The sequence below is a fragment of the Chiloscyllium plagiosum genome, unplaced genomic scaffold (assembly GCF_037043375.1).
Source record: "Chiloscyllium plagiosum isolate Xiang-an unplaced genomic scaffold, Cpla_swu_hap1 HiC_scaffold_8, whole genome shotgun sequence".
NCBI lineage: Eukaryota > Metazoa > Chordata > Chondrichthyes > Orectolobiformes > Hemiscylliidae > Chiloscyllium > Chiloscyllium plagiosum.
The window spans coordinates 37,349,053-37,373,450 of NW_028270146.1; the positions used below are offsets into that span (position 1 = coordinate 37,349,053).

General features: G+C 40.6%; 1 protein-coding gene across 1 annotated transcript in view; it reads right to left on the reverse strand.

Moving 5' to 3' along the window:
* The window catches only part of mnat1 (MNAT1 component of CDK activating kinase), a 170,478-nt gene extending 159,250 nt beyond the window's left edge, over nucleotides 1-11,228 (reverse strand). The window contains exon 1 of the mRNA XM_043697252.2: nucleotides 11,120-11,228. Within this exon, the coding sequence (XP_043553187.2) occupies nucleotides 11,120-11,208 (89 nt within the window). The 5' untranslated portion in view covers nucleotides 11,209-11,228. The remainder of the gene's footprint in view (nucleotides 1-11,119) is intronic.
* Between the last annotated feature and the right edge of the window lie 13,170 nt (nucleotides 11,229-24,398).

Genomic DNA, 24,398 nt, shown 5'->3' on the forward strand with positions numbered 1-24,398 from the left:
GGGGGCGGTAGATGGATCTGACTCGATGTGTTTGTTGATAGAGTTCTGGTTGGAATGCCATGCTTCTAGGAATACTCATGCATCGCTGTTTGGCTTGTCCTAGGATGGACATGTTGCCCCTACATACAGATAAGGAAGAACACCACTCTTACTGGGACAACACATCCATCCTAGGACAAGCCAAACAGAGACACGCACGAGAATGCCTAGAAGCATGGCATTCCAACTGGACCTCTAACAACAAACAGATAGGCTCCATCTACCACTCCCTGAGAAAAAGAACATGAAATGACATCACCACAGGAAATGACATCACCAACCCAAAGAAACCCAAACATATAAACAGAAAGCAGGAATTATCAGCAATGCTTCGCCTGGATACCCACTGAAGATGTTATCTAGTAGGGTGATGAAACATCTGGAAATGAACCTTCCAGCTCAGTGAGCAAACCTTCATCCAAAACCTTAACCTGAGCTGTAGATCTTCTCAAAACTTGCTAATCTATACGGCTGGAACTGGAATTTGATATTCTGGTCAATTGGGACAAGTGCTACCATTCTCAAAATACCTAGTGGAAAGAAGAACAGCCCCAGTTCTAGTTTCCAGGTGGGTTTCAGCACATATACTGGATTTTGAAAACATTTTTGTGTCGCATCTAATTGTGATTTATCAAATTGCTCCAATATAGAGCAGAAAAATGAAAACTACTTTGCTGGGAGTGGCAAGGAAGATGGGCTCAAAATTAACCATTAATTGGCAAGCTATTTTAATATAGGTTAATAGATATTTTAAAAACTACAGTTCAAAATGAAAATGTTATCAAATCCAAAAATACAATGTTCAACTTATGTTTATCTGAATTGTTGCTTTGTAATTCACTTACAGGTACTGAACACTTCTTATTACAGGATCACACACATACCAATTACCTAACTATTAGTTTCTTGAGAAATATATTGAATTGTGTGACAGTTGAAAATACCACCCTTATCCTATAATAAATTACAGGCACACAAGAATTCAATGACTAGTACTGTTAAATTAAATCTACGAAAGGACAGGAAAGTGAAACAGCTCAATTTTTTAATGGAGTAAAATGTACCTTTAATTTGCGTCCTATGAAGATGGCCTGCTTTATCGTGAATTTCAAAAGCTGAGAGATGATTAATAGGTTTCATTTAAATCTGCAAAATTCTTAAAAGAATAAATTGATGCAGACAAAATGTTTCCTCTGCTCAAGAGTCCAAAACCAGGGACCCAATTTCAAAATAATGGGCAAGTCACATAGGACCAAAATTTTACTGAAGAGGGTTGTGAATCTTTGACATGCTTTAGCCTCAAGGGTGAAGAGAGGTCAGTCACTGAGTATGTTTAAAAGTAGAAATTGATAGATTTCTAAATACAAATGACATAAAGAGATATGTGGATAATGTGGGAAAGGAATTGAAGTGCATGATCAGCCATGATCAAACTGAATGGTACAGCAGGTGGAATAGGCTGAATGACCCACTCCTGCTCTTATATTCATAAGGCACTTAGAAAATCAATTTAAGTTAACCACCTAATAAAGCGCCATCAGTTAAAGAGAAGTGTGTTTGGCAAGTAACTAGTGAATATTTAAGTTTATATTCTAATCAACAGAAGCATGATAGGACAATTCAAATCTGTGGGGTCTACAAATTATTCCAAGTGAGAACTTGCAGAGAATTCTCATGTCCTAGACAATATGATGATATAAGGTCAAGGTTTACATGATTATTATTCTTTCATATTGTCTCTTTAACTTAAAGCTAACATGAAGGGAGTCAAGTGGTCTATACAAAAGATTTGCCTAAAAGGAAACCTTGGAGTTTGATTATTAGAGATTATCCTGAATGATATGCATGAAAATCCACTGGCATGACTAGCCTGCCAGGATTCAGAAGTGGAGGAACAGTCATGGCTGGCAAAATGCAGTGACTCGCCATGCAGGAATGCAAGTTGGGGGTTACGTTCAAATTAAAATGACAGAATTAACTAGGACATAGTCATAGAGTGGTACAGCATGGAAACAGACCCTTTGATCCAACTCATCCATGCCGTCCAGATATCATGAATAAATTGAGTCCCATTTGCCAGCACTTGGCCCATATCCCTCTAAACCCTTCCTATTCATATACCCATCCAGATGCCCTTTAAATGCTGTAATTGTACCAGCCTCCACCACTTCCTCTGGCAACTCATTCCATACACGCACCACCTTTTGAGTGAAAAAGTTGTCCCTTAGGTTCCTTTTAAATCTTTTCCCTCTCACCCTGAACCTATGCCCTCTAGTTCTGGAATCCCCCACCCCAGGGAAAAGACCTTGTCTATTTATCCTATCCATGCCCCTCATGATTTTATAAACCTCTATAAGGTCACCCCTCAGCCTTTGTTGCTCCACAAATACCATGATGTGGAGGTGCCGGTGTTGAACTGGGATGGACAAAGTTAAAAATGGATGTAGGTTTGCTCGCTGAGCTGAAAGGTTCATTTCCAGACATTTTGTTACTTTACTAGGTAACATCTTCAGTAGCTGAAAAATGTGTTGCTGGAAAAGGCTAAGATAAAAGGTAGGGAGGAGGGACTTGGGGGAGGGGCGTTGGGAATGTGATAGGTGAAAGGAGGTTAAGGTGAGGGTGATAGGTCAGAGAGGGGGTGGGCGCGGAAAGATCGGGAAGAACATTGCAGGTCAAGAAGGTGGTGCTAAGAACCCTGCTAAGAACCCTGATATCTCCGATATCAGGGTTCTTAGCAGAGGCAGTAATGTAGAGACTTGAGCAAACAGCTCTGCCAACCATCCATCCCAAACTCTGGGTCCGCTATGTGGATGACACCTTTGTCATCACGAAATGAACCAAGTTAGAGGAAACCTTCAAGCCCATCAATAATACCCTTACTGGCATAAAATTCACGAAAGAGGAGGAAACAACAACAAACTGCCATTCCTAGATGTTACAGTAGAGTGAACAGCCAATGGGCAACTTCAAACCACCGTCTACAGAAAAACAACACATACAAACCAAATATTGAACTACAGAAGCAATCACCCCAACACCGACAAACTAAGCTGCATCAGAACATTATTTCAACGAGCCAACGCACTGCAGCACAGAGGAACTATGCAGAGCAGAGGAAAATCACCTATACAGTGTATTCAAAAAGAATGGGTAACTAATGAACACAATCCACCGATTTCTCAGCAACAAACCCAAACAAGCACGCAAAACACATTCAGACACCCTAGCCACTCTCCCCTACATCAAAGACTTCGCGGAAATGACTGCCAGACTACTCAGACACCTTGGTATCTTGGTAGCCCACAAACCCACCAACACACTAAAACAGCAGCTAATGAACTTGAAAGACTCTATACAGACAATGAGCAAAACTAACGTCACTTACAAAATAGCGTGCAAGGACTGTAACAAACACTACATTGCACAAACAGGCAGAAAACTAGCCACCAGGATACATGAACACCAACTAGCCACAAAAAGACATGACCCTCTCTCATAGTATCCTCATATACAGATGAGGAAGGACATCACTTCGACTGGGACAATACATCCATCCTAGGACAAGCCAAACAAAGACATGCACGAGAATTCCTAGAAGCATGACATTCCAACTGTAATTCTAACAACAAACACATCGAGTTAGACCCCATCTACCACCTCCTGAGAAAAGGAACAGGAGTGACTTCATCACAGGAAATGACATCACCAATCCAAAGAAACCCAAACATATAAATAGAAAGCAGGAATTTTCAGCATTGCTTCGCATGAGATCTACTGAAGATGTTACCTAGTAAGGTAACGAAATGTCTGGAAATGAACCTTTCAGCTCAGCAAGCAAACTTACATCCAAACCCTCAACCTGAGCTACAAATCTTCTCAAAACTCGCCAAAAGTTAAAAATCACACAACACCAGGGTATAGTCTAATAGGTTTATTTGAAAGTACTAGCTTTCAGTGCACTGCTAACCTCACACCGTTAATACATTTCTGAGCTGGGACGTCACCTTTTTTTTATATAAAACATTAAGTTATTTCAAGAATGTAACTTAAAAGAACTTCTGAGATTTATATATTAATGAACCAAAACCTGCAACCCATTCTAAAAGATGAAAGACTTAACAGCAATCTAGGTTTGTTCAATATATCATTTAATTGCATGATACTAAGACCTTTTGCTATAAATTCTGTGTCTTATGATCCTGCCCCACAAGTTACCTGATGAAGGAGCAGTGCTCTGAAAGCTAATATTTCCAAATAAACTGTTGGACTATAACCTGCTGTTGTCTGATTTTTAACTCGCTCCAGGGAAAACAGCCCCAGCCTATTCAGCATCTCCCTACAGCTCAAATCCTCAAATCCCGGGCAAAATCCTTGTAAATCTTTTTTGCCTCGCTTGTACTAGGGAACAAGTTCAAAGGAAAAAACTCATTGTGAAGGAAACAGCTAAGAATTCCCAGGACTCATTCCAAGAGAACCAGATACCTACTTAAAGGGCAGTGTAATGCATCTTCATGAAGTATATTTTAGTTAGGCTAAAAAGTGGAAGGTTCTGTTTTGTGAATTAAAGTAGAGGGTGCCTATAAAAAAATTGCTTATTCAATAGAATTTTTAGCTTTTCACTCGAGCAAATCCCATAAATCATGAAATCGCACTACATTAATCAACCAAATAATAACTGAACTTTTAAAAATAAATTTAAACTTCATCAACCCATACTGACACCATGAAAATGTTCAAGAGGAGTGATTCAGCTCCGGCAGCTTGATCTCCGGATATCTAAGCAGCAGCTGGCATCATGTGGCACTGTATGAGAGTTCCATGGATAGTTCATTTATAAATATGGTCACCTGCAGTTTAATATAATGCAGATACAGGAGGAACGGATAATTGCCAAGCAGTAAAGGAGGACCAGTTCAGAAGTCCTAGGAAGGCATTTCACTCTCCAACAGTATTCCATTTTGACTGGTGATAACACCAATTGGTCCTCTGGAAGGTGCAGCCAGAGTCTAGCCCACTGTAGGATTAGCTGACAGACAGAAGGAAGATTGAGAAAGCAACAGTCATCGGCTATTTTACAAGCAAGGGTATGGACAGGCATAGCTGCAGCGCTAAACATGGTTCCATATTGTTTGCTGCCTTCTAATCACAAGACCATAAGAAATAGCAACAGGAGTAGGCCCCTCAAGCTTGCTCCACCATTCAACAGGATCATGGGCTGATCCAACATTCCACGCATCCATCTTCCTGCCCTCTCCCATAACTCTTAACTCCTCTACTGATCAAGCATCTATTTACCTTAGTCTTAACTATACAGAAAGACTCTTGACTCTACAACTCTCTGTAGGAGAGTTCCAAAGATTCTCACTCTTCAGAGAAGAAATTCCTCACTTCTTGGTACCCCTTAATTCTGAGACTGTTCACTCCAGTCCTAGACTCTCCCATGAGAGAAACAAGTTCTCAGCATTTATCCTGTCAAGCCCCTTAAGAATCTTATGGCTTCTAAATTCCAATGTGTACAGTCCCAACCTATTTAAACTTTGCTCATAAGACAATCCTTCCTTCCGATCATTCAAGTAAACTTTCTCTTTACTGCCTCCAACAAAATATATACTTTTAAAATAATGGAACCAAACTGCTCACAGTACTCCAGATGTGATCTTACCAATAACTTGTATGGTTGCAGTAAGATTTCCCTACTCTTTTACTCCAACCCCCTTGAAATAAGGACCAACACTCCATTAGCCTAATTACTCACTCCACCTGTACGCCAGCTTTCTGTGTTTTGTCATAAGTAATCCCAAATCCCTTTGTGTTGCAGCTTTCTGCAGATTTTTCTCTAGTTAATGTTGTTCATTTACATACACATTTACATTTACTGCACATTTTCCCACATTATACTCCATTTGTCAATTTCTTACCCACTTACTTAACCTACTAATATCCCTCTATAGATTATTTGTATCTCCCTCACAATCTGCATTTATATTTTTGGTATTTCTTGTCATCTGCAAATTTGGCCACAGTACATTCACTTCCATGCTCTAAGTCATTAATGCATTCTGTAAACAGCCGTAGTCCAAGCAATGGAACCTCAATGCTCATTGGTCGCCAACCTGAAAAAGAACCTCTTATCCCCACTTGCTGTTCCTTGTCCATGACTTAATTCTCTATCTACGATAATATACTACCTCCGACACTGAACTCTTATCTCATGACAACACATCAACTAAATCCCCTCGATCCACTCTGGTTGAAATTTCCTGGAAAAACCTCTAATAAATTAGTCAGACACATTCTGGTGCCAGAATTAAGGATATCCTTAAACACCAAGCAGATGTAGTCTAAAGTAGTATTAATGATACAGGTTGAAAGAAGGATGGGATATGGGGTCCTCAAAGTTTAAGGAATTAGGTAACAAAGTGGCAAACAGCACCTTAAAAGATAGTAATCTCGGAATTATTCCTTGTGCCATATGCTAGACAGTAGGAAATTAGAAAGATGGAGTAACTGAATGTAGTTGGAAGCATGGTGCAAGTGGGAAAGCTCTAATTTCCTGGGATCTAGGACCTATACAGCCTGGACAAGTTGTACTTAAACAGAGCTGGATCAACTGTACTTGGGGAGTGATTTGCTTGTGCAATTGGAGAGCATTTTCACTAACTGGACAGGGAGCGTGAGAGCCACAGGAAACATTACAGAGCAAAACCTAAGAAGCACAGAGAAGTGGGAGAGATGGATAATGCAACACTAGGAAAAATTAAGGTTTTTGGTGGATAACCGTAACAAAGAAGGTATTCTAATCTGAAGGATGATAGATTGCAAAAAAAGGGAGGCGCAACAAGACCTAGATAACCAGGTAGGTGCAGCAGGTGACGAAGGTGGCAGATTATATGCTGGCTTTCATAGCCGGAGAATTTGAGTGCAGGAGCACAGGCATCTTATTGCAATTGTACAAATCTTAATAAGACCACACCTGGAGTATTGCAAATAGTTCTGGTCTCTTTATCGGTGGAAGAATGTACTGGCTATAAAAGGAGTGCAACAAAGTTTTATCACGCTGATTTCTGCGATAGCAGGAATTACAAATGAGGAGAGACTGGATTAGGTTAGATTATATTCACCAAAGTTTAGAATAATGACAGGGGGATCTCATAGAAACCTACAAAATTCTAAAAGCACTAGACAGGGTAAATGCAAGAAGGATATTCCCAGGACATCCAGAACCAGGGATCACAGGGTAATGATATAGGATAAATCATTTAGCACTGAGAGCAGCAGAAATTTCTTCACCCAAAGAATGGCGAGCCTATGGAATTCTCTGGCACAGAAACTGGTTGAGGCCAGAATATTGAATATTTTCAAAGAGGAGTTAGGTATTGTTATTAAGAATAAAGGGATCAAAAGATGTGGAGAGAAAGCAGGTACAGAGTTGGCTGATCAGCCATGATCATTATTCAATGGTGAAGCAGGCATGACCAAAACATAGGAGTGCCATTACATTGTTGGGCATATTCTGTAGGTCTGTGGGGAAGATACAGAGGTACCAATCTGCAAGGAAATTACAGAGGTGACAGAATTATAGGGCTGTTATAAAGGGGGCATTATTACTATTCCAGGCAGTATTTGGATAATTAAAGGGCAGAAAGAGACAAAAGTTTCCAGTGTATTCAAGAGAAATTTTCTAGTGTGTTTCCTGTCCTTAGACAAAGGAGGCAGTGTTCCATCTGGTTCTAAGAAATCAGACGGATCAAGTGTTAGTAAAGGTACATTTAGGTGACAGTGATCAATGTATCACAAGGTTTTGGTTGGTTATGGAAATGAACAAGTAGTATAATAACTTGGGAATGGCCAACTTCAATGGAGAATTAATTTGGTAAATTGGAATAAAAATTTAGCATGCAAAACTAATAACAACAGGATGTTTTTGTGGAGGAGTTTATTAATGTACAGTCAAATATATTCTCACAAGACGACAGGTAGGACAAACAAATCCAGAATCCTCTGGCTGATTAAAGAGCAAGAAAAAGAGGAAACTGTTAAATATTGTGAATCAAATTAGCCAATGACTCTGTTCTGCAATGGTCGATCCTCAGGAGATGGCAAAGGTGGATCATCCATTCAGCTCATCTTCTCATTTGCACACATATTCTAGGTTACAATTAGTTAGTTAATCATCAACCACTATTCATGACTAGATATGATAGGATTGCGGAGTTTTGAACTGATTTATTGGTTACAGGATTGCTTGGTTCGGTATTCAGAATGGGGTTTAGCATGTGTGTAGTTTTACACTGTAGCTGCAACAGGCTGGTGCCTGTTTTGGTATAGCTGTTGTTGTTCATGGGGTCATCTTTGACACTCTTCACTTGTCCATACCTTGACAATAATAGCAGAATGTGGAATGTGCTCAGTTATGAAGTTACATATTGCTGTGAAATGCATTTCTGCTGATGACGCACTGTGCCTCATGGGATGCTCAGTCTTGAGCTGGTCTGAATTTGTCCCATTTAGAATGTTAGTAGAACAATGTAATACAAAAGACTAAGTGACAACATAATGAAGAACGTCCTCAGTGTGAAGAAGGGACTTCATCTCCACAAGAACTCTACAGTTGGTACTCATTTCATTTAGGGTGTAGGTTTGATATCCAGACGTTTCATTACCTGGCTAGGTAACATCATCAGTGGCAACCTCCAAGTGAAGCAAAGCTGTTGTCTCCTGCTTTCTATTTATATCTTTCTCCTGGATGGGGTTCCTGGTGTTTGTGGTGACATCATTTCCTGTTCGTTTTCTGAGGGGTTGATAAATGGTATCTAGATCTATGTGTTTCTTTATGGCGTTGTGGTTGGAGTGCCAGGCCTCTAGGAATTCTCTGGCATGTCTTTGCTTAGCCTGTCCCAGGATACATGTGTTGTCCCGTCAAAATGGTGTTTTTTTTCATCCGTGTGTAGGGCTATGAGGGAGAGAGGGTCGTGTCTTTTTGTGGCTAGCTGGTGTTCGTGTATCCTGGTGGCTAACTTTCTTCCTGTTTGTCCTACGTAGTATTTGCATGGAATTTTGTAGACGACGTTGGTTTTGTCCACGGGTTGTACTGGGTCTTTTAAGTTTGTTAGTTTTTGTTTGAGAGTGTGGGTGGGTTTGTGTGCTACGAGGATTCTGAGGGGTCTTAGTAGTCTGGCTGTCATTTCTGAAACTTCTCTGATGTATGGTAAGGTGGTTAGGGTTTCTGGCTGTGTTTGGTCTGCTTGTCGTGGTTTGTTCTTGAGGAATCTGCGGACTGTATTTTTTGAGTATCCGTTCTTCTTGAATACATTGTATAGATGGTTCTCCTCTGTTTTCCGAAGTTTGTCTGTGCTGCAGTGTGTGGTGGCTCGTTGGAATAGTGTTCTGATACAGCTTCGTTTGTGTGTGTTGGGATGGTCGCTGGTGTAGTTAAGTATTTGGTCAGTGATTGTCGGTTTTCTGTAGTTGTCCATTGTCCTTTCTTTCGACTGTGACGTCCAGGAATGCGAGAAATGACAGCAGGACTACTAAGACCCCTCGGAATCCTAGTAGCACACAAACCCACCAACACTCTCAAACAAAAACTAACAAACTTAAAAGACCCAGTATAACCCATGGACAAAATGTCGTCTACAAAGTTCCATGCAAGGACTGCCACAAACACTACATAAGACAAACAAGAAGAAAGTTAGTCACCAGGATACACGAACACCAGCTAGCCACAAAAAGACACGACCCTCTCTCCCTCGTAGCCCGATACACGGATGAAAAAAACACCATTTCGACTGGGACAACACATGTATCCTGGGACAGGCTAAGCAAAGACATGCCAGAAAATTCCTAGAGGCCTGGCACTCCAACCACAACACCATAAGCAAACACATAGATCTAGATACCATCTATCAACCTCTCAGAAAATGAACAGGAAATGACATCACAACAATCCCCAGGAACCCCATCCAGGACAAACATATAAATAGAAAGCAGGAGACAACAGCTTTGCTTCACTTGGAGGTCGCCACTGATGATGTTACCTAGCCAGGTAATGAAACGTCTGGATATCAAACCTTCAGCTCAGCGAGCAAACCTACACCCTAAACCTCAACCTGAGCTACAAACCTTGCATTCATGTCATTACTATCATTGGTAATTGTATCAGTCAAAAGATAAATTTGTGGAAAAAAATATGAAATTTGATTTATCTCGTATTTATTCCCTCACCAAATATTGCAATCCCATGCTAGAGATTGGGGTTAGCTCAGTTGGGTGGTCGGCTGGCTTGTGATGCTGAGTGATGCCAACAGTGAGAGTTAAGGTCCAGCACGGGCATTAAGGACTCTCCTTCTCAACCTCTTCCTTCGCCTAAGGCCTGGTGACTGTCATTTTAAATCACCATCAGTCGTCTCCCTTTCCTGATAACAGTCCTCAAGTCTGGTAGGATTATGGCAAGTTTACCTAAATTACTGAACTCAACTCCCAAACCCACATCAAAACCAAGTTTGCTCACGGATTTTGAGCCAGTTACTGGAAGAGAAAACAATTTAATGAAATGAACTCAAGTCATATATTGGGGAATGCTGCTTTCCAAGATTTAAAACCGAGCGAAAGTTGAAATTGCTGGCAACGTGTACCGTTTGATAAGTATTTATGCAGAGGAAATAAAGGGCTAATATCTCAAGTAAAAGGCTGGTTGGTTGTTTTGAGTGTCAATACCAATAAACCTAAAATGTTCAAAACACTCCAATATATCTCTAACTGCGAAATAACAAAAAAGTTACAAAAAAAGAGCAAACCGTGTTACTGTGCAATTCCAAACCTCGTTTCACGTTTCCACCACTGTATGTTTCTTTTTCTTACTTGCATGTAGACTCAAAGCGGTTGAGACTAAAATGATGTTAATCCAGGTTCCTGTCAGCCAGGTTTAACATACTATCCAACACTCCAGCAAAGGAAAAAAGAGGAATGGCTACGATCGACATTCACGAATGAATCACTTAATTTGCAACGTACAGGGAAAAACACACAAAACTCCCATAACGTGTCCCATCATGTCCTAAGATTACAATGCATCACTCACAGTGTGTGTCCACACACGTTCACCATCAGTTTGAGCGAAGGATTGCGGTATTTCGTTGTTTTACAGCGAGGACATCTCTGATCGTCCATCCTGACAGGTCTCTTGGAAACAGCGCAGCAATCACATGTGTCCCACTGCTACACTAGGTGCTGCAGAAAAAGTCCGGCTTCACTGAACTGGCGGAAGAGAAAGGAGAGGACACGGGTGGAGCTCGAGCCTGACAGCAGTGGCAATAAGAATTTGGTTGAATGAACAATTGCTGCTCTGTAATCCTGCAAACTCCCAGCTGTGGGGTTACACCGCAGAAGTATTGCCAATTGGAAAAAATGCTGATTTTTTTTATACTTATTATTTTCTCCAACACAGTTGGATGGTATTTTATGTTTTCAATATAAACAGTATTGAATGCATTTATGTTTATCCACTAATAAGAGATTTATCCTATGCTGAGGGATTCTTTTGAATACTTAATTAAATGAATTCAAATCTATTTTATAAAATTTGCACATTTCCTGCCACTGTCCAAAAGCAGAAATTGCTGGAGAAGCTCAGCAGGTCTGGTAGCAACAGTGAAGAGAAAGCAGAGATCCTTCATCAGAACAGAAATTGTTAGAAATTATACACATGAAAACATTCTGTGAAAAAAGGACAATATTTGATAAAGGATAGCAGTTACATTTATGCATACAACATAGGGAAACATTTTGCTCAATCGACATCTGCATATCTTTTGATTCAGTGAGCTTTTATATTGGATTATTTCACACTTTATAAATAGAATCAGTTGGTTCCTGCTATATTTACATAATGTGTAAATACATACAATGATTAAATTTGCATAGCCAAACTTACTCTCCACAAAACTTATTTTTGTGTCATAAGTTATGTCAGCACATTATGCATTGAATTTGCCTGTCAACGTTCTATCTTCATTTAGCAACCTTATTGTCTGATGGTCTACAAAGTAAGGCAAGGAGACAGGTCCAAAGAAAGAACTTGAGGGGCAACCTTTTCACACAGAGGGTGGTTTGTATTGTGAAATGAACTGCCAGAGGAAGTGATAGATGCAGGTACAATTACAACATTTAAAAGACATTTGAATAGATACATGAATAGGAAAAGTTTAGAGAGTTATGGGTTTAGGATGATGTGGACCAAACATGGGCAAGTGGGGCTAGTTTACATTGGGGAACTTTGGGTCTATTTCCGTGTTGTATGACTCTATGACTCTAAAATAAGCTCAGCAATGTTAAAAATGGAAAACTAAATTTACAATTAGCTAAAGTTTGTGAGAAGATTTGTAGCTCGGGTGCACGTTGTTGTGGTTCTGTTCGCCCAGCTGGGAATTTGTGTTGCAGATGTTTAGTCCCCTGTCTAGGTGACATCCTCTGCTTGGGAGCCTCCTGTGAAGCGCTTCTGTGATGTTTCCTCTGGCATTTATCATAGAATCCTATAACACAGAAAAATGCCATTTGGTCAATTGTGTTTATGCCGATTCTTCAAAAACGTTATCATTTAATTTCTCCCCATTCATTTTCCCTATATCCCTGAAATAATATATAGAATTCCCATTTAAATTTTGAATCTGTTTCTTCCAACTACTCAGGCAATTAACTGGACAGCAGAACAGCTTAAGCATAAAACATTTCCATTTCTGTTCATCTATTAATTAATTTAATTCTGTGTCCTTGTTTACTGATCTTTTGCTGTCAGAAACTATTTCACTTTTTCTAGATTAGATTAGATTACTTACAGTGTGGAAACAGGCCCTTTGGCCCAACAAGTCCACACCGACCTGCCGAAGCGCACCCACCCAGACCCATTCCCCTACGTTTAGCCTTGCACCTAACACTACGGGCAATTTAGCATGGCCAATTCACCTAACCTGCACATTTTTGGATTGTGGGAGGAAACCAGAGCACCCGGAGGAAACCCATGCAGACAATACATTATTTTTCCCCAAGAATTTTGAGCATTTGGAGAAAGTATAGAGGAGATTCATCAAGATGCTACCTGGAATGAAAAACTGCAGTTGTGAGGAGAGATTGAATAGGCTAGTTTATTTTCCTTGGAGCAGAGGAGGATTTGATTGAGGTGTACAAAATTATGACAGGCATAGACAGGGTCGAATGTGAGAATAATCTCCTCATGACATATATGTCTAAAACCAGGGGGAGGTGAGGAGTAGTTTAGAGCAGATGTGAGAAAAAGGTTTTTCACCCAGAGGGTGCTAGATGTATGGAAGGTGCTGCCTCAGAGGGTAGTGGAGGCAAGTACTCTTGCAACTTAAAATGAGTACCTAAAATGCCAAAAGCAGAGTAGGCTACGAACAAACTTCAGGTTAATAGGATTAGTGTAGTTTGATGTTATTGCTTATCACAGACATGGTGGGCCAAAGTGCCTGTTTATGCAGTATGACTCTATTAATTCTATCTTTAAGGACAGTTAAGAAATATACCAGCTTCTCTCATGGTCACCCAAAACTCAGCTACCTCGTTCCCAACTTGCACCAAGTCCTGTTGACTCATTATTCCTGTGATCAATTGCTTATATAAATGTTACAATTTAAAATCTTTCCAAAGACCCACACTTCTCCATCATTACAACCTCTGAAACCCTACACTCCTCCATTTTAACCTTTTCCTCATTTCTGATGTTCATCACTACATTAATGTCCATCATGTCTTCACCAGCCTCAATGTAAGGCTTTTGAATTTGCTCCCTAAAACTCACATCCTTGCTACCTCTTTTCCTTTAAGTTTCTACATGAAATGCATTTGGTCAGGATTTTTAGTCACCTGCTCCCATATCTCCTCATGTGACTTGATGTCAAGTTTTGTTTAAAAACATAGCTGAGGGATATTTTACTACGTTAAGAGTGTTATATGAATGCAGGTCATTGTTGTTTTCTAGTCCTCTTTACAGAACTGTATTTGTTCATCCCTGGTAGCATGCTTGTAAATTGCCTCTACGCACTCATTAAGCTTTGATGTAATTATCTCCAAAATAAGACCTTAAAATAAAATATAAAATGTTAATATATTTCACAAAAATATGAGTAACTGTATCCATAAAAATCTACTAATTTCTTTAAGACCAACATTAAAAGTTTTACTAGAAGGCCTTAGTTAATTTCAAAATGGACTTGATATTTTTGGTCAGAGCAAAGTTAGCTAAAAACAAGTCAATGTTGAACATTTGCACTGTGTTCAGTTTCCTAGGTAGTTCAGTGGCATTTAGCTAGCCAAATTACATGTCTCAGGTTCTTTCAAATTGACTTATTTATTTTTATGTATTATTTTAGGAGTCATAGAGTAAAACATGTAAACAGACCCTTCAGTCAACTCTTCCATGTTGACCAGATATCCTAAATAAAGCTAATCCCATTTGCCAGCATTTGGTCCATACCCCTCTAAACCCTTCTTATTCATATACACACCTAGATGCCTTTTAAATGGTGTAATTGTACCAGACTCCACCACTTCCTCTGGCAGCTCATTCCATACATGCACCACCCTTTGCATGAAAGAATTGTCCCTTAGGTCCCTTTTGAATCATTCCCCTCTCACTTTAAACCTATGTCCTCCAATTCTGGACTCCCCCACCACAGGGAAAGGACCTTATCTATTCACCCTATCCATGCCACTTATGATTTTATAATTTTCTATAAGATTACCCCTCAAGCTTCGAAGCTCCAGGGAAAATAGTCCCGGCCTATTCAGTCTCTCCCTACAGCTCAAACCCTCCAATGCTAGCAACATCTTGCAAATCTTTCCTGAACCCTTTCAAGTTTCACAATGCACTTCCTATAGCATGGAGATAAGAATTGCACAGAGTCTTCTAAAATGGCTTGACCATGTCCTGTACTGCCGCAACATGACCTTCCAATTAGCACATTTGGAGAAGATTTGTCACTCAGGTTGAGGTTTTGGATGTAGGTTTGCTCGCTGAGCTGGAAGGTTCATTTCCAGATATTTCGTCACCCTACCAAGTAACACCTTCAGTGGGGCTCCAGGCGAAGTACTGTTGATAATTCCTGCTTTCTATTTATATGTTTGGGTTTCTTTGGTTTGGTGATGTCATTTCCTGTGGTGACATCATGATGGTGGGAAATGATGTTGCCACAGGAAATGACATCACCAAACCAAAGAAACCCAAACATATGAATAGAGAGCAGGAAGTATCAACAGTGCTTCGCTCAGAGGCCTGCTGACGATGTTGCCAAGTAGGGTGATGAAACGTCTGGAAATGAACCTTCTAGCTCAGCGAGCAAACCTACAGCCATGACCTCCCAATTTCTAGTAAAACGGAAGGAAGAATTTCAAAGAGGTTAAAATACTCTACAGTGGCTTTATATCTGTGTGTCAGAAAGTGGGGGAAAGCTTATATTACTAATTATACACTTGCAGATGTAGTTAGCTTTGAATTATAAATGCTCAAAAAAATTTAGAATGCCAATTAAGAGGAGAATGGCATACAAATTGTGTCCTTATTGGACTTATTTCAAAAAGAAGATTGAATGGTAACTTCCACTTATTTCCTGATGGTCATCAGCTTTGTTAACAAATAGAAAATGGAAATGTTTTAATTGCTGACCCCCTGTGAAACAGACACATAACGATTGAGAAAAAGGCAGAGAAATATGAACACAGAACGACCCTCTGAAGGACCAATCACCAAAACAGCAAGTTTAATATTTACTTCAAAATAGACTGGGATTGCCATAGTGTTAAGGGTTTAGATGGAAAGGAATGTGTTAAGTGTGTACAGGAAAATTTTCTGATTCAATATGTGGATGTACCTTCAAGAGAAGGTGCAAAACCTGACCTACTCTTGGGAAATAAGGCAGGGCAGGTGACTGAGGTGTCAATGGAGAGATTAGTTTAGGGCTAGGACTGTAATTGTATTAGTTTTAAAATAGTCATGGAGAAGGATAGACCAGATCTAAAAGTTGAATCTCTAAATTGGAGGAAGGCTAACATTGATGGTATTAGGCAAGAACTTTCAAAAGCTGATTGGGGGCAGATGTTCGCAGGTAAGGGAATGACCAGAAAATGGGAAGCCTTCAGATATAAGATAGCGAGAGTCTTATATTCTTCAGATAGTAACAGAGGATTGATGAGGGCAGAGCAGTGGATGTGATCTGTATGGACTTCAGTAAGGCTTCAACAAGGTTCCGCATGGGAGACTGGTGAGCAAGGTTAGAACTCATGGAATACAGGGAGAACTTGCCATTTGGATACAGAACTGGCTCAAAGGTAGAAGACAGAGGGTGGTGGTGGAGGGTTGTTTTTAGACTGGAGGCCTGTGACCAATGAAGTTCCACAAGGTTTGGTGCTGGGTCCACTATTTTTCGTCTTAATATAAATGATTTGGATGTGAGCATAAGAGGTATAGTTACTCCGTTTGCAGATGACACCAAAATTAGAGATGTAGTGGACAGCGAAGAAGATTACCTCAGATTACAATGGGATCTTGATCAGATGGGCCAATGTGCTGAGAAGTGGCAGATGAAGTTTAATTCAGATTAATGCGAGGTGCTGCATTTTGGGAAAGCAAATCTTAGCAGGACTCATAGATAGGGTGGGTATGCTTTTGGAAGAAGGCGTTTGGTATGCTTTCCTTTATTGGTCAGAGTATTGAGTACAGGAGTTGGGAGGTCATGTTGTGACTGTACAGGACATTGGTTAGGCTGCTTTTGGAATACTGCATGCAATTCTGGTCTCCTTCCTATCGGAAGGATGTTGTGAAATTTCAAAGGGTTCAGAAAAGATTTATAAGGATGTTGCCAGGGTTGGAGGATTTGAGCTATAGAGAGAGGTTAAATAGACTAGGGCTGTTTTCCCTGGGGTGTCAGAGACTGAGGGATGACCTTACAGAGGTTTATAAAATCATGAGAGGCATGGATAGGATAAATAGACAAAGTCTCTTCCCCGGGGTGGGGATTCCAAAACTGGAGGACATAGGTTTAGGGTGAGAGGGGAAAGATATAAAAGAGACCTAAGGGGCAATGTTTTCACGCAGAGGGTGGGATGTGTATGGAATGAGCTGCCAGAGGAAGTGTGGAGGCTGGTACAATTGCAACATTGAAAAGGCATCTGGATGGGTCTATGAATAGGAAGAGTTTGGAGGGATATGGGTCGGGTACTGACAGGTGGGAGTAGATTGGGTTGGGATATCTGGTTGGCATGGACGAGTTGGACTGAAGGGTCTGTTTCCATGCTGTATGTCTTTATGACTCTATGACTCTAAAATTGTTCAACAAAGTTACAAAGCAGAGTTGCCTTTCCTCTGCTGCCTCATCTCTATATCAGGCACAGGAGTTCCTGCTCTCCTAATTCTAACAGACATCAGTGCTCCACTGGTGCGTAAAGCCCCACATTGAACAGCTGTTTTAAGAAATATCAGATTTCCCATCATAATGATACAACACCAAAGGATAAAATTTCAAAAACTCACTGAAGTAAGACCTCTAATTCATTCTTTCCAAAATCCAGTACTAGTCCTCACTGCTACAAAGGTGCAGGAATACCCTGGTGCAATTGAATCCTTCTCCCCCAACCCATTACAAATAAGATTCTGGATCAGTGGTGCTGGAAGAGCACAGCAATTCAGGCAGTATCCGACGAGCAGCAAAATAGACGTTTTGGGCAAAAGCCCTTCATCAGGATTAAAGGCAGAGAGCCTGAAGCGTGGAGAGATAAACTAGAGGAGGGTGGGCTTGGGGAGAAAGTAGCATAGAGTACAATAGGTGAGTGGGGGAGGAGATGAAGGTGATAGGTCAGGGAGGAGAGGGTGGAGTGGATAGGTGGAAAAGGAGCTAGGCAGGTCGGACAAGTCCAGACAAGTCAAGGGGACAATGCGGAGCTAGAAGTTTGAAACTAGGATGAGGTGGGGGAAGGGGAAATGAGGAAGCTGTTGAAGTCCACATTGATGCCCTGGGGTTGAAGTGTTCCGAGGCGGAAGATGAGGCGTTCTTCTTCCAGGCGTCTGGTGGTGAGGGAGCGGCAGTGAAGGAGGCCCAGGACCTCCATGTCCTCGGCAGAGTGGGAGGGGGAGTTGAAATGTTGGGCCACGGGGCGGTTTGGTTGATTGTTGCGGGTGTCTCGGAGATGTTCCCGAAAGCGCTCTGCTAGGAGGCGCCCAGTCTCCCCAATGTAGAGGAGACCGCATTGGGAACAACGGATACAATAAATGATATTAGTGGATGTGCAGGTAAAACTTTGATGGATGTGGAAGGCTCCTTTAGGCCCTTGGATAGAGGTGAGGGAGGAGGTGTGGGCACAGGTTTTACAGTTCCTGCGGTGGCAGGGGAAAGTGCCAAGATGACCTCATTACAAATAAGAGTCAATTTATCTCCAACTCATACATATACATCAGAAAAGCCAAAAGTACTGCTGTTGCTGGAAGTCAGAAGCAAAAACAAATTGCTGGAAAGGCTCAGAAGGTCTGGCAGTACCTGTGGAGAGAAATCAGAGTTAATATTTCAGATTCACTGACCCTCAGAACTGACGGTAGCTCGGCAGAAGTTGGTTTTATGCAGCAGATTGTGTGAGGAGAGGGGATAAGGAGTAAACATTAGGTGGAAATAGAGCTCAAAGAGAGAGAAGAACACTTGGACAGACAAAGGAGTGGATAATGATCAGCTTGGGAGAATGAATAGCTATTAGAGGACAATTAGTGGCAAACGATGGGCTGTGTGTAATTGCAGACCATATGATAACAAGGTCTAGTGTGCAGGAGCTGAGGTGAGGACATGGAGGAAGGTGCCTCAAGCAGAAAAACTCAATATTGAGTCCAAAAGGTTGTAGCGTTCCTTAGCAGAGGTGGGCTGCTGTTCTTCCAGCTTTGCTGGGGCACTGAAGCAAGCCTGAGTCAGAGATGTTGGCTAGGGAACACAGTGGTGTGTTGAAGTGGCAGGAAGCTGGAAGCTCAGGGTCTTTTTTGCTGACAGAATGTAGGTGTTCTGCAAAACAGTCCCAGTATATGTTTAATTTCCGCAGTGTAGAGGAGGCCACATTGTGAACAGCAGATGTAGTAGACTAGATTGAGTGATACTTTACTTGGAGGGTGTGAATGGGCCCTTGTATACTTAGGAGGGAGGAAGTGAACTGGCAAGTGTTCTTTGTGGTTGCAGGGTAAAGTATCATGGGGCTGTGGGGGTTGTTGGGAGTGAAGGAGCAGTGGACCAGGGTGTCCTGGAGGCAACAGTTCTTGCGGAAGACTGAGAGGGGAGGGGCATATATGTCTGCTGGTGGCAGCCAGCTGGAGACAGTGGACATGGTGGCTAATGATCCTCTGCATTTACATATATATACTGTCTCAAGTGACTTCTCATCTTGAAGACCAGTGAAGGATAAAAGTTAACAATACTGTCACAGTGGATCAGTGGTTAGCATTTTGCCTGACAGTGCCAAGGACTCAGATTTGATTCCAGCCTCTGGTGACTGTCTGTGTAGAATCTGCATATTCTTCCTGTGTCAGTGTGGGTTTCCCCCACGTGCTCTGGTTTCCTCCGCCAGTCCAGATATGTGCAGATTATGTGAATTTGCCATTCTAAATTGTGTTAGGTGCATTAGTCAGAGGGAAATGGGTCTGGGCAGATTACTGTTTGAAGGGTCAGTGTGGAAGTGTTGGGCTGAAGGGCCTGTTTCCACACTGGAGGGAATCTAATCAATTGCACTGATATTTAAAACAAAGAACTAGTATTTATGATTTTAACAGACAATGGATAGAATAATGCAATTAAATGCCCAATCAGTAGTAATCCCAGGATTCAATTTAATAAAAATATTTAATGTAATTTAATTATTGCCAGAAAAGAGAAATGAAGTCAAAGCATCAGAGCTAAAACATAGGAAAACTGACTTTGGAAAGAAAACAATTTATATAGCAGGCTGCTGATTGTTTGAGTTGATATGGAATGCAGCAGGAACTGTTAACTGTCAATCTTACTTAACTGATTAAAGCTAAACTCTGGATTCAAACTAGCTTAAACTAAGCAAATCAACCCTGGATAAAAGCAAATTAGTGCGGATGCTGGAATCTGAAACCAAAAGAGAAAATACTGGAAATTCTCAGCAGGTCTGGCAGCATCTGTAAGGAGAGCAAAGAGCTGACGTTTTGAGTCTAACTGACCCTTTGTCAAAGCTATAAAAAGGGAGAGATAGGGAGGCATTTATACTAGGCCCTTTGTCAAAGGGTCAGTTAGTCTCGAAACGTCAGCTCTTTGCTCTCCTTACAGATGCTGCCAGACCTGCTGAGATTTTCCAGCAAATCAACACTGGTTGGTTCGGGAGTTGCCATGGGTAAGCAGCTGGGATTGACTCTCTCTCTCGACTTTTCTTCAGTGAAAAGATACAATTTGTGAAAACATTCTTTTTGCCTATGAATAAATGTAACTTCTCACACACACAAAAGAATTACATTGCAGCCAGACCAATAGTCTTATGTAAGACACTGGTTCAATTTTTAGCATATTGGCGATTGTTTATTAATTGTTGTCTAAAAGCAGAATTACATTCAATGTTGGCCCAGAATTTTGCAAGCACTACTAGTTGAATGCAGTCAGCTGGTTGCCCACATCAGACAGTCAAAGGATCCTGCTATTTGATACAATCTGCTAGGTATTGGGAAGTTTGGCCTGCATACTTGGCATCACACTGGCACTGAAACTCATTTGCCACATTAAACATTTGTGTGGTGGGCAGAATGTCTTTGTGGTTTACAGTAGCATCCTGTTTGTGGAGAACACCATGCATGTTTGCTGTAAAGTAGCAATACAAGACAGCTAGCTGTACCTGTTGTCCAAATTAATTAGGCATCTTAGGTCGAAATGGCACCTTTCAGGATTAAAAAGGATGGCCGTCCATGTATTTGTACTATATACAGTGAAAAGATCAGGTAGTATTATCACACATTTAGAATTCCTACAGTGTGGAAATAGGCCCTTCTGCCCAAGTCCACACCAACCCTCCGAAGCGTAACGCACCCAGACCTATTCCCCTACCCTATATTTACCCCTGACTAATGCACCTAACACTATGGGAAATTTAGCATGACCAATTCACCTGACCCACACATCTTTGGACTGAGGGAGGAAACTGGAGCACTTGACAGGAACCCATGCAGACAGAGGGAGAATGTGCAAACTCCATACTGACAGTCAGTCCCCAGGCGGGAATCAAACCCAGATTCCTGGCACTGTGAGGCAGCAGTGCTAACCACTGAGCCACCATGCCACCCCTAGTTTTGTTTGATATGCTTTTTAGTTTTGATATACTCTGTCTCAGCACCAAGCATATATGTTGAGTAGATGGTGATGCCCAAGTTTGCCTATTCATGAAGAATAAAATGTAATTTACAGTCATTGCAAATCACTGGGACTCATTTTATTCCCTAGAAGATATAAACACCATGCCACATTCCAGGATGTCACATCATGATTACCTTTCCACAGGAAGGATTTGGATTATTTTAAAATGTAGTAAATTATACAAATCAAAAAATTGATTAGAGTCAAAAGGAATTAAAATGGTATTCAGTTAACTTTAACATTGTTTCCTAATAGAATGTATAAAACAATCTGTTAAATAAACTCAACAACTGAAAAATAAACTATGGACATTAGGTTAGAAATTCTTCAATCCTATTGGCTGTGAACAAGAGAGGCTTTCATTTCAAACAGAATGGTTTGAAACAGCAAGAGGCAGTAGTGAAAATGGAAAACAGGTAAGTTTAGCAAACAGGTTAAATCAAATAAAGCATGGTATTCTCATCATATTTGTATTATCATGCAAAGAAGTGGTATCAATTGGATTAGCCAAAAAACTGTTAAACCATAAATTTGACCACTGTGAAATAAGGTAGTTTAATTATTCATATTAAGCCTTGTACCACAAAATATCTTTCAGTCCACTGTCCCTGCCAAACATTCCAGCCTGAATTATGCAAATATGAATCAACTCCCAACAAAGTAAAATAATCAGTTCTTTCACAGAAGCCACTGCATTCAAGGAGGTCTGTATGACACAGATTTGTGACAGGCCTATTCTGAAAAAATATAACTTTCTGCAATTCATTATAACTAATTCCATGCAGTTACATGAAAAATCTATTTGGGATTGTATAAACACATTGGTCCCCCCATGCCTGTCTGCTGCCTTTATGATCAGGTCACGTGCTTGTCATCAAATCACATTTCAATCTCTTTTATAATCTTTCCAAAACACCCACTTTTTGTTGGTCATTATGCCCAGATGAGGGAAAGGCATAATTTGTCTTCATCATCTACCTTTTTTTTCAAATTATTTGGAGAAAGCTTACAGGGTATATATAATAAGTTTAATTGGGTGAAGTTTACTAAGAGTGAGAGTTTAGCTAGGTTGTCTGCAGGTGTGTGAAAAGGGGACAAAGAAAAAGCTTTTCATTGTCTCTTTTCCATAATTGTAGATTGTACTGATTATACAGCTGCTGCAGATTTTGTTTATATTTGGATACTAAACAATCTGTTATTTACTTTTTCCAATGGAAAAGTCAAATGTTGTCTCAACTAAATATTTAAAGCTATATTTTCACTTTGATGCATGTCAAGTTGAAACACAGAGAGACAAGACTTACTTTATCATGCCACCTGCCCAGTGTTGTCATTCTGAAGTTTTCTCTATAATGACAGGCAAACTTGTTTTAAATTTAATTGGTGGAAAGCCTGTCAATTGGAGGATGGGGAATCCAGCAGGGCCTCTCCCTATTTAAAGACTGAATGCACCAATTAATGTGAGGTGGCATTCAACTACTGTAATTCTGTGCTGGCAATGAAAGGATTTGGTACTTTTCCCATGATGTGGAGGTGCTGGTGTTGGACAAAGTCAAAAATCATGTGACACCAGGTTATTGTCCAACAGGTTTATTTGAAAAACAAGTTTTTTAGCTTGAGCCACAGAGATCACATCTTTTTGGGCAGCTTTCTTCTAAGTTCATCAGCAAGATCTGTTGCTTCGCAGTTGACTGCAATATCAGCCCAAACTTATCATGCAGGATGTAGGATCTTCACTGGAAAGATTCTCATGGCCTAAGCTGGACAAAATGATTCAGCATGAAGTCATCCTCATACGTGTGATCAGCTTTAAAAACTGTTCAAATGTGCCATGAACCAGGCAGAACAATCCAAATGAAACTAAAGTGCTCAAATGGGGAGGGCTATGAAGTTCCTATAACAAGTGATCTGGATCTACATTAATTGTATGGAACCAAGTGATGACCTTTCCAATATGACAGTCTAATTAAGCCTTCTTTTGAAAAAAAAATTCAATTTTGCACAAAAAAGGACTACTTTAGGCTTTTATCCTTATTTTTCGTTACTTTATTAAGTACAGAGTTCTTCATACATTCAACATTGATAACAGTCAAATTGTTCAAGATATTCTTATGCGCTCATTATTGTGGAAGGTTCACAGCTTAATCAATGATTATGTAACTGTGTTAGGCAGGAACATTTTCTACTACATGATTATTTATTGACCATGTCGGAACAGCAGGAATTGCAGTGGATTCTCGGCTCCAAATGAAAGATTTTACATTGTGGACTCAACTGGGGAGAAGGGTAAACATTACCTGATTGGCAGGAATCTGATGTTATGGTAAGCTACTTTTTGTCTGTGATCACTCTTAAATCTAGCAATTGAAAGAGGCCAGTTGGCCCATTAAGTCCACCCTGCCATTCAATAGAGCCTCTCCTACTAGTAGAAACATCTTATCCACTTCCACGCTATCCTGGCCTCTCAGTATTCTGAAAGTTCCAATCAGATTCCTTCTCATTCTTCAAGTACAGTTGAGACTCCTAAAAGAAATATGACAAGGTCTTCTTCCCAAGGATCATTCCTGTAAACCTCCTTGATCCTTTCCAATGCCAGCAGTTCCTTCAATACAGGTCCCAAAAGTGCTCACAACATTCCAAATGGAGTCTGACCAGAGCCTTATACAGCCTCAGCAGTACATACTCATATTCTAGGCCGGTTGAATTGAATGCTAACTTTGCCTTCCTAACAGCCAACTGATTCTGCATATTAACCTTAAGTGAATCCGAAACTAGTGCTCCCAAATTCCTTTGTACTTCAGATTTGTGATACCTTTTCCTATTTAGAAAATAATCTGTGCCTCTATTCTTCCTGCCAAAGTGCATTAAGTTCACACTTTCTCACATTGTATTCCATCTACCAGTTCCTTGCCACACTCTCCTTGCCTACCCAAGTCCTTCTACAGCCTCCCAGCCTCCACAACA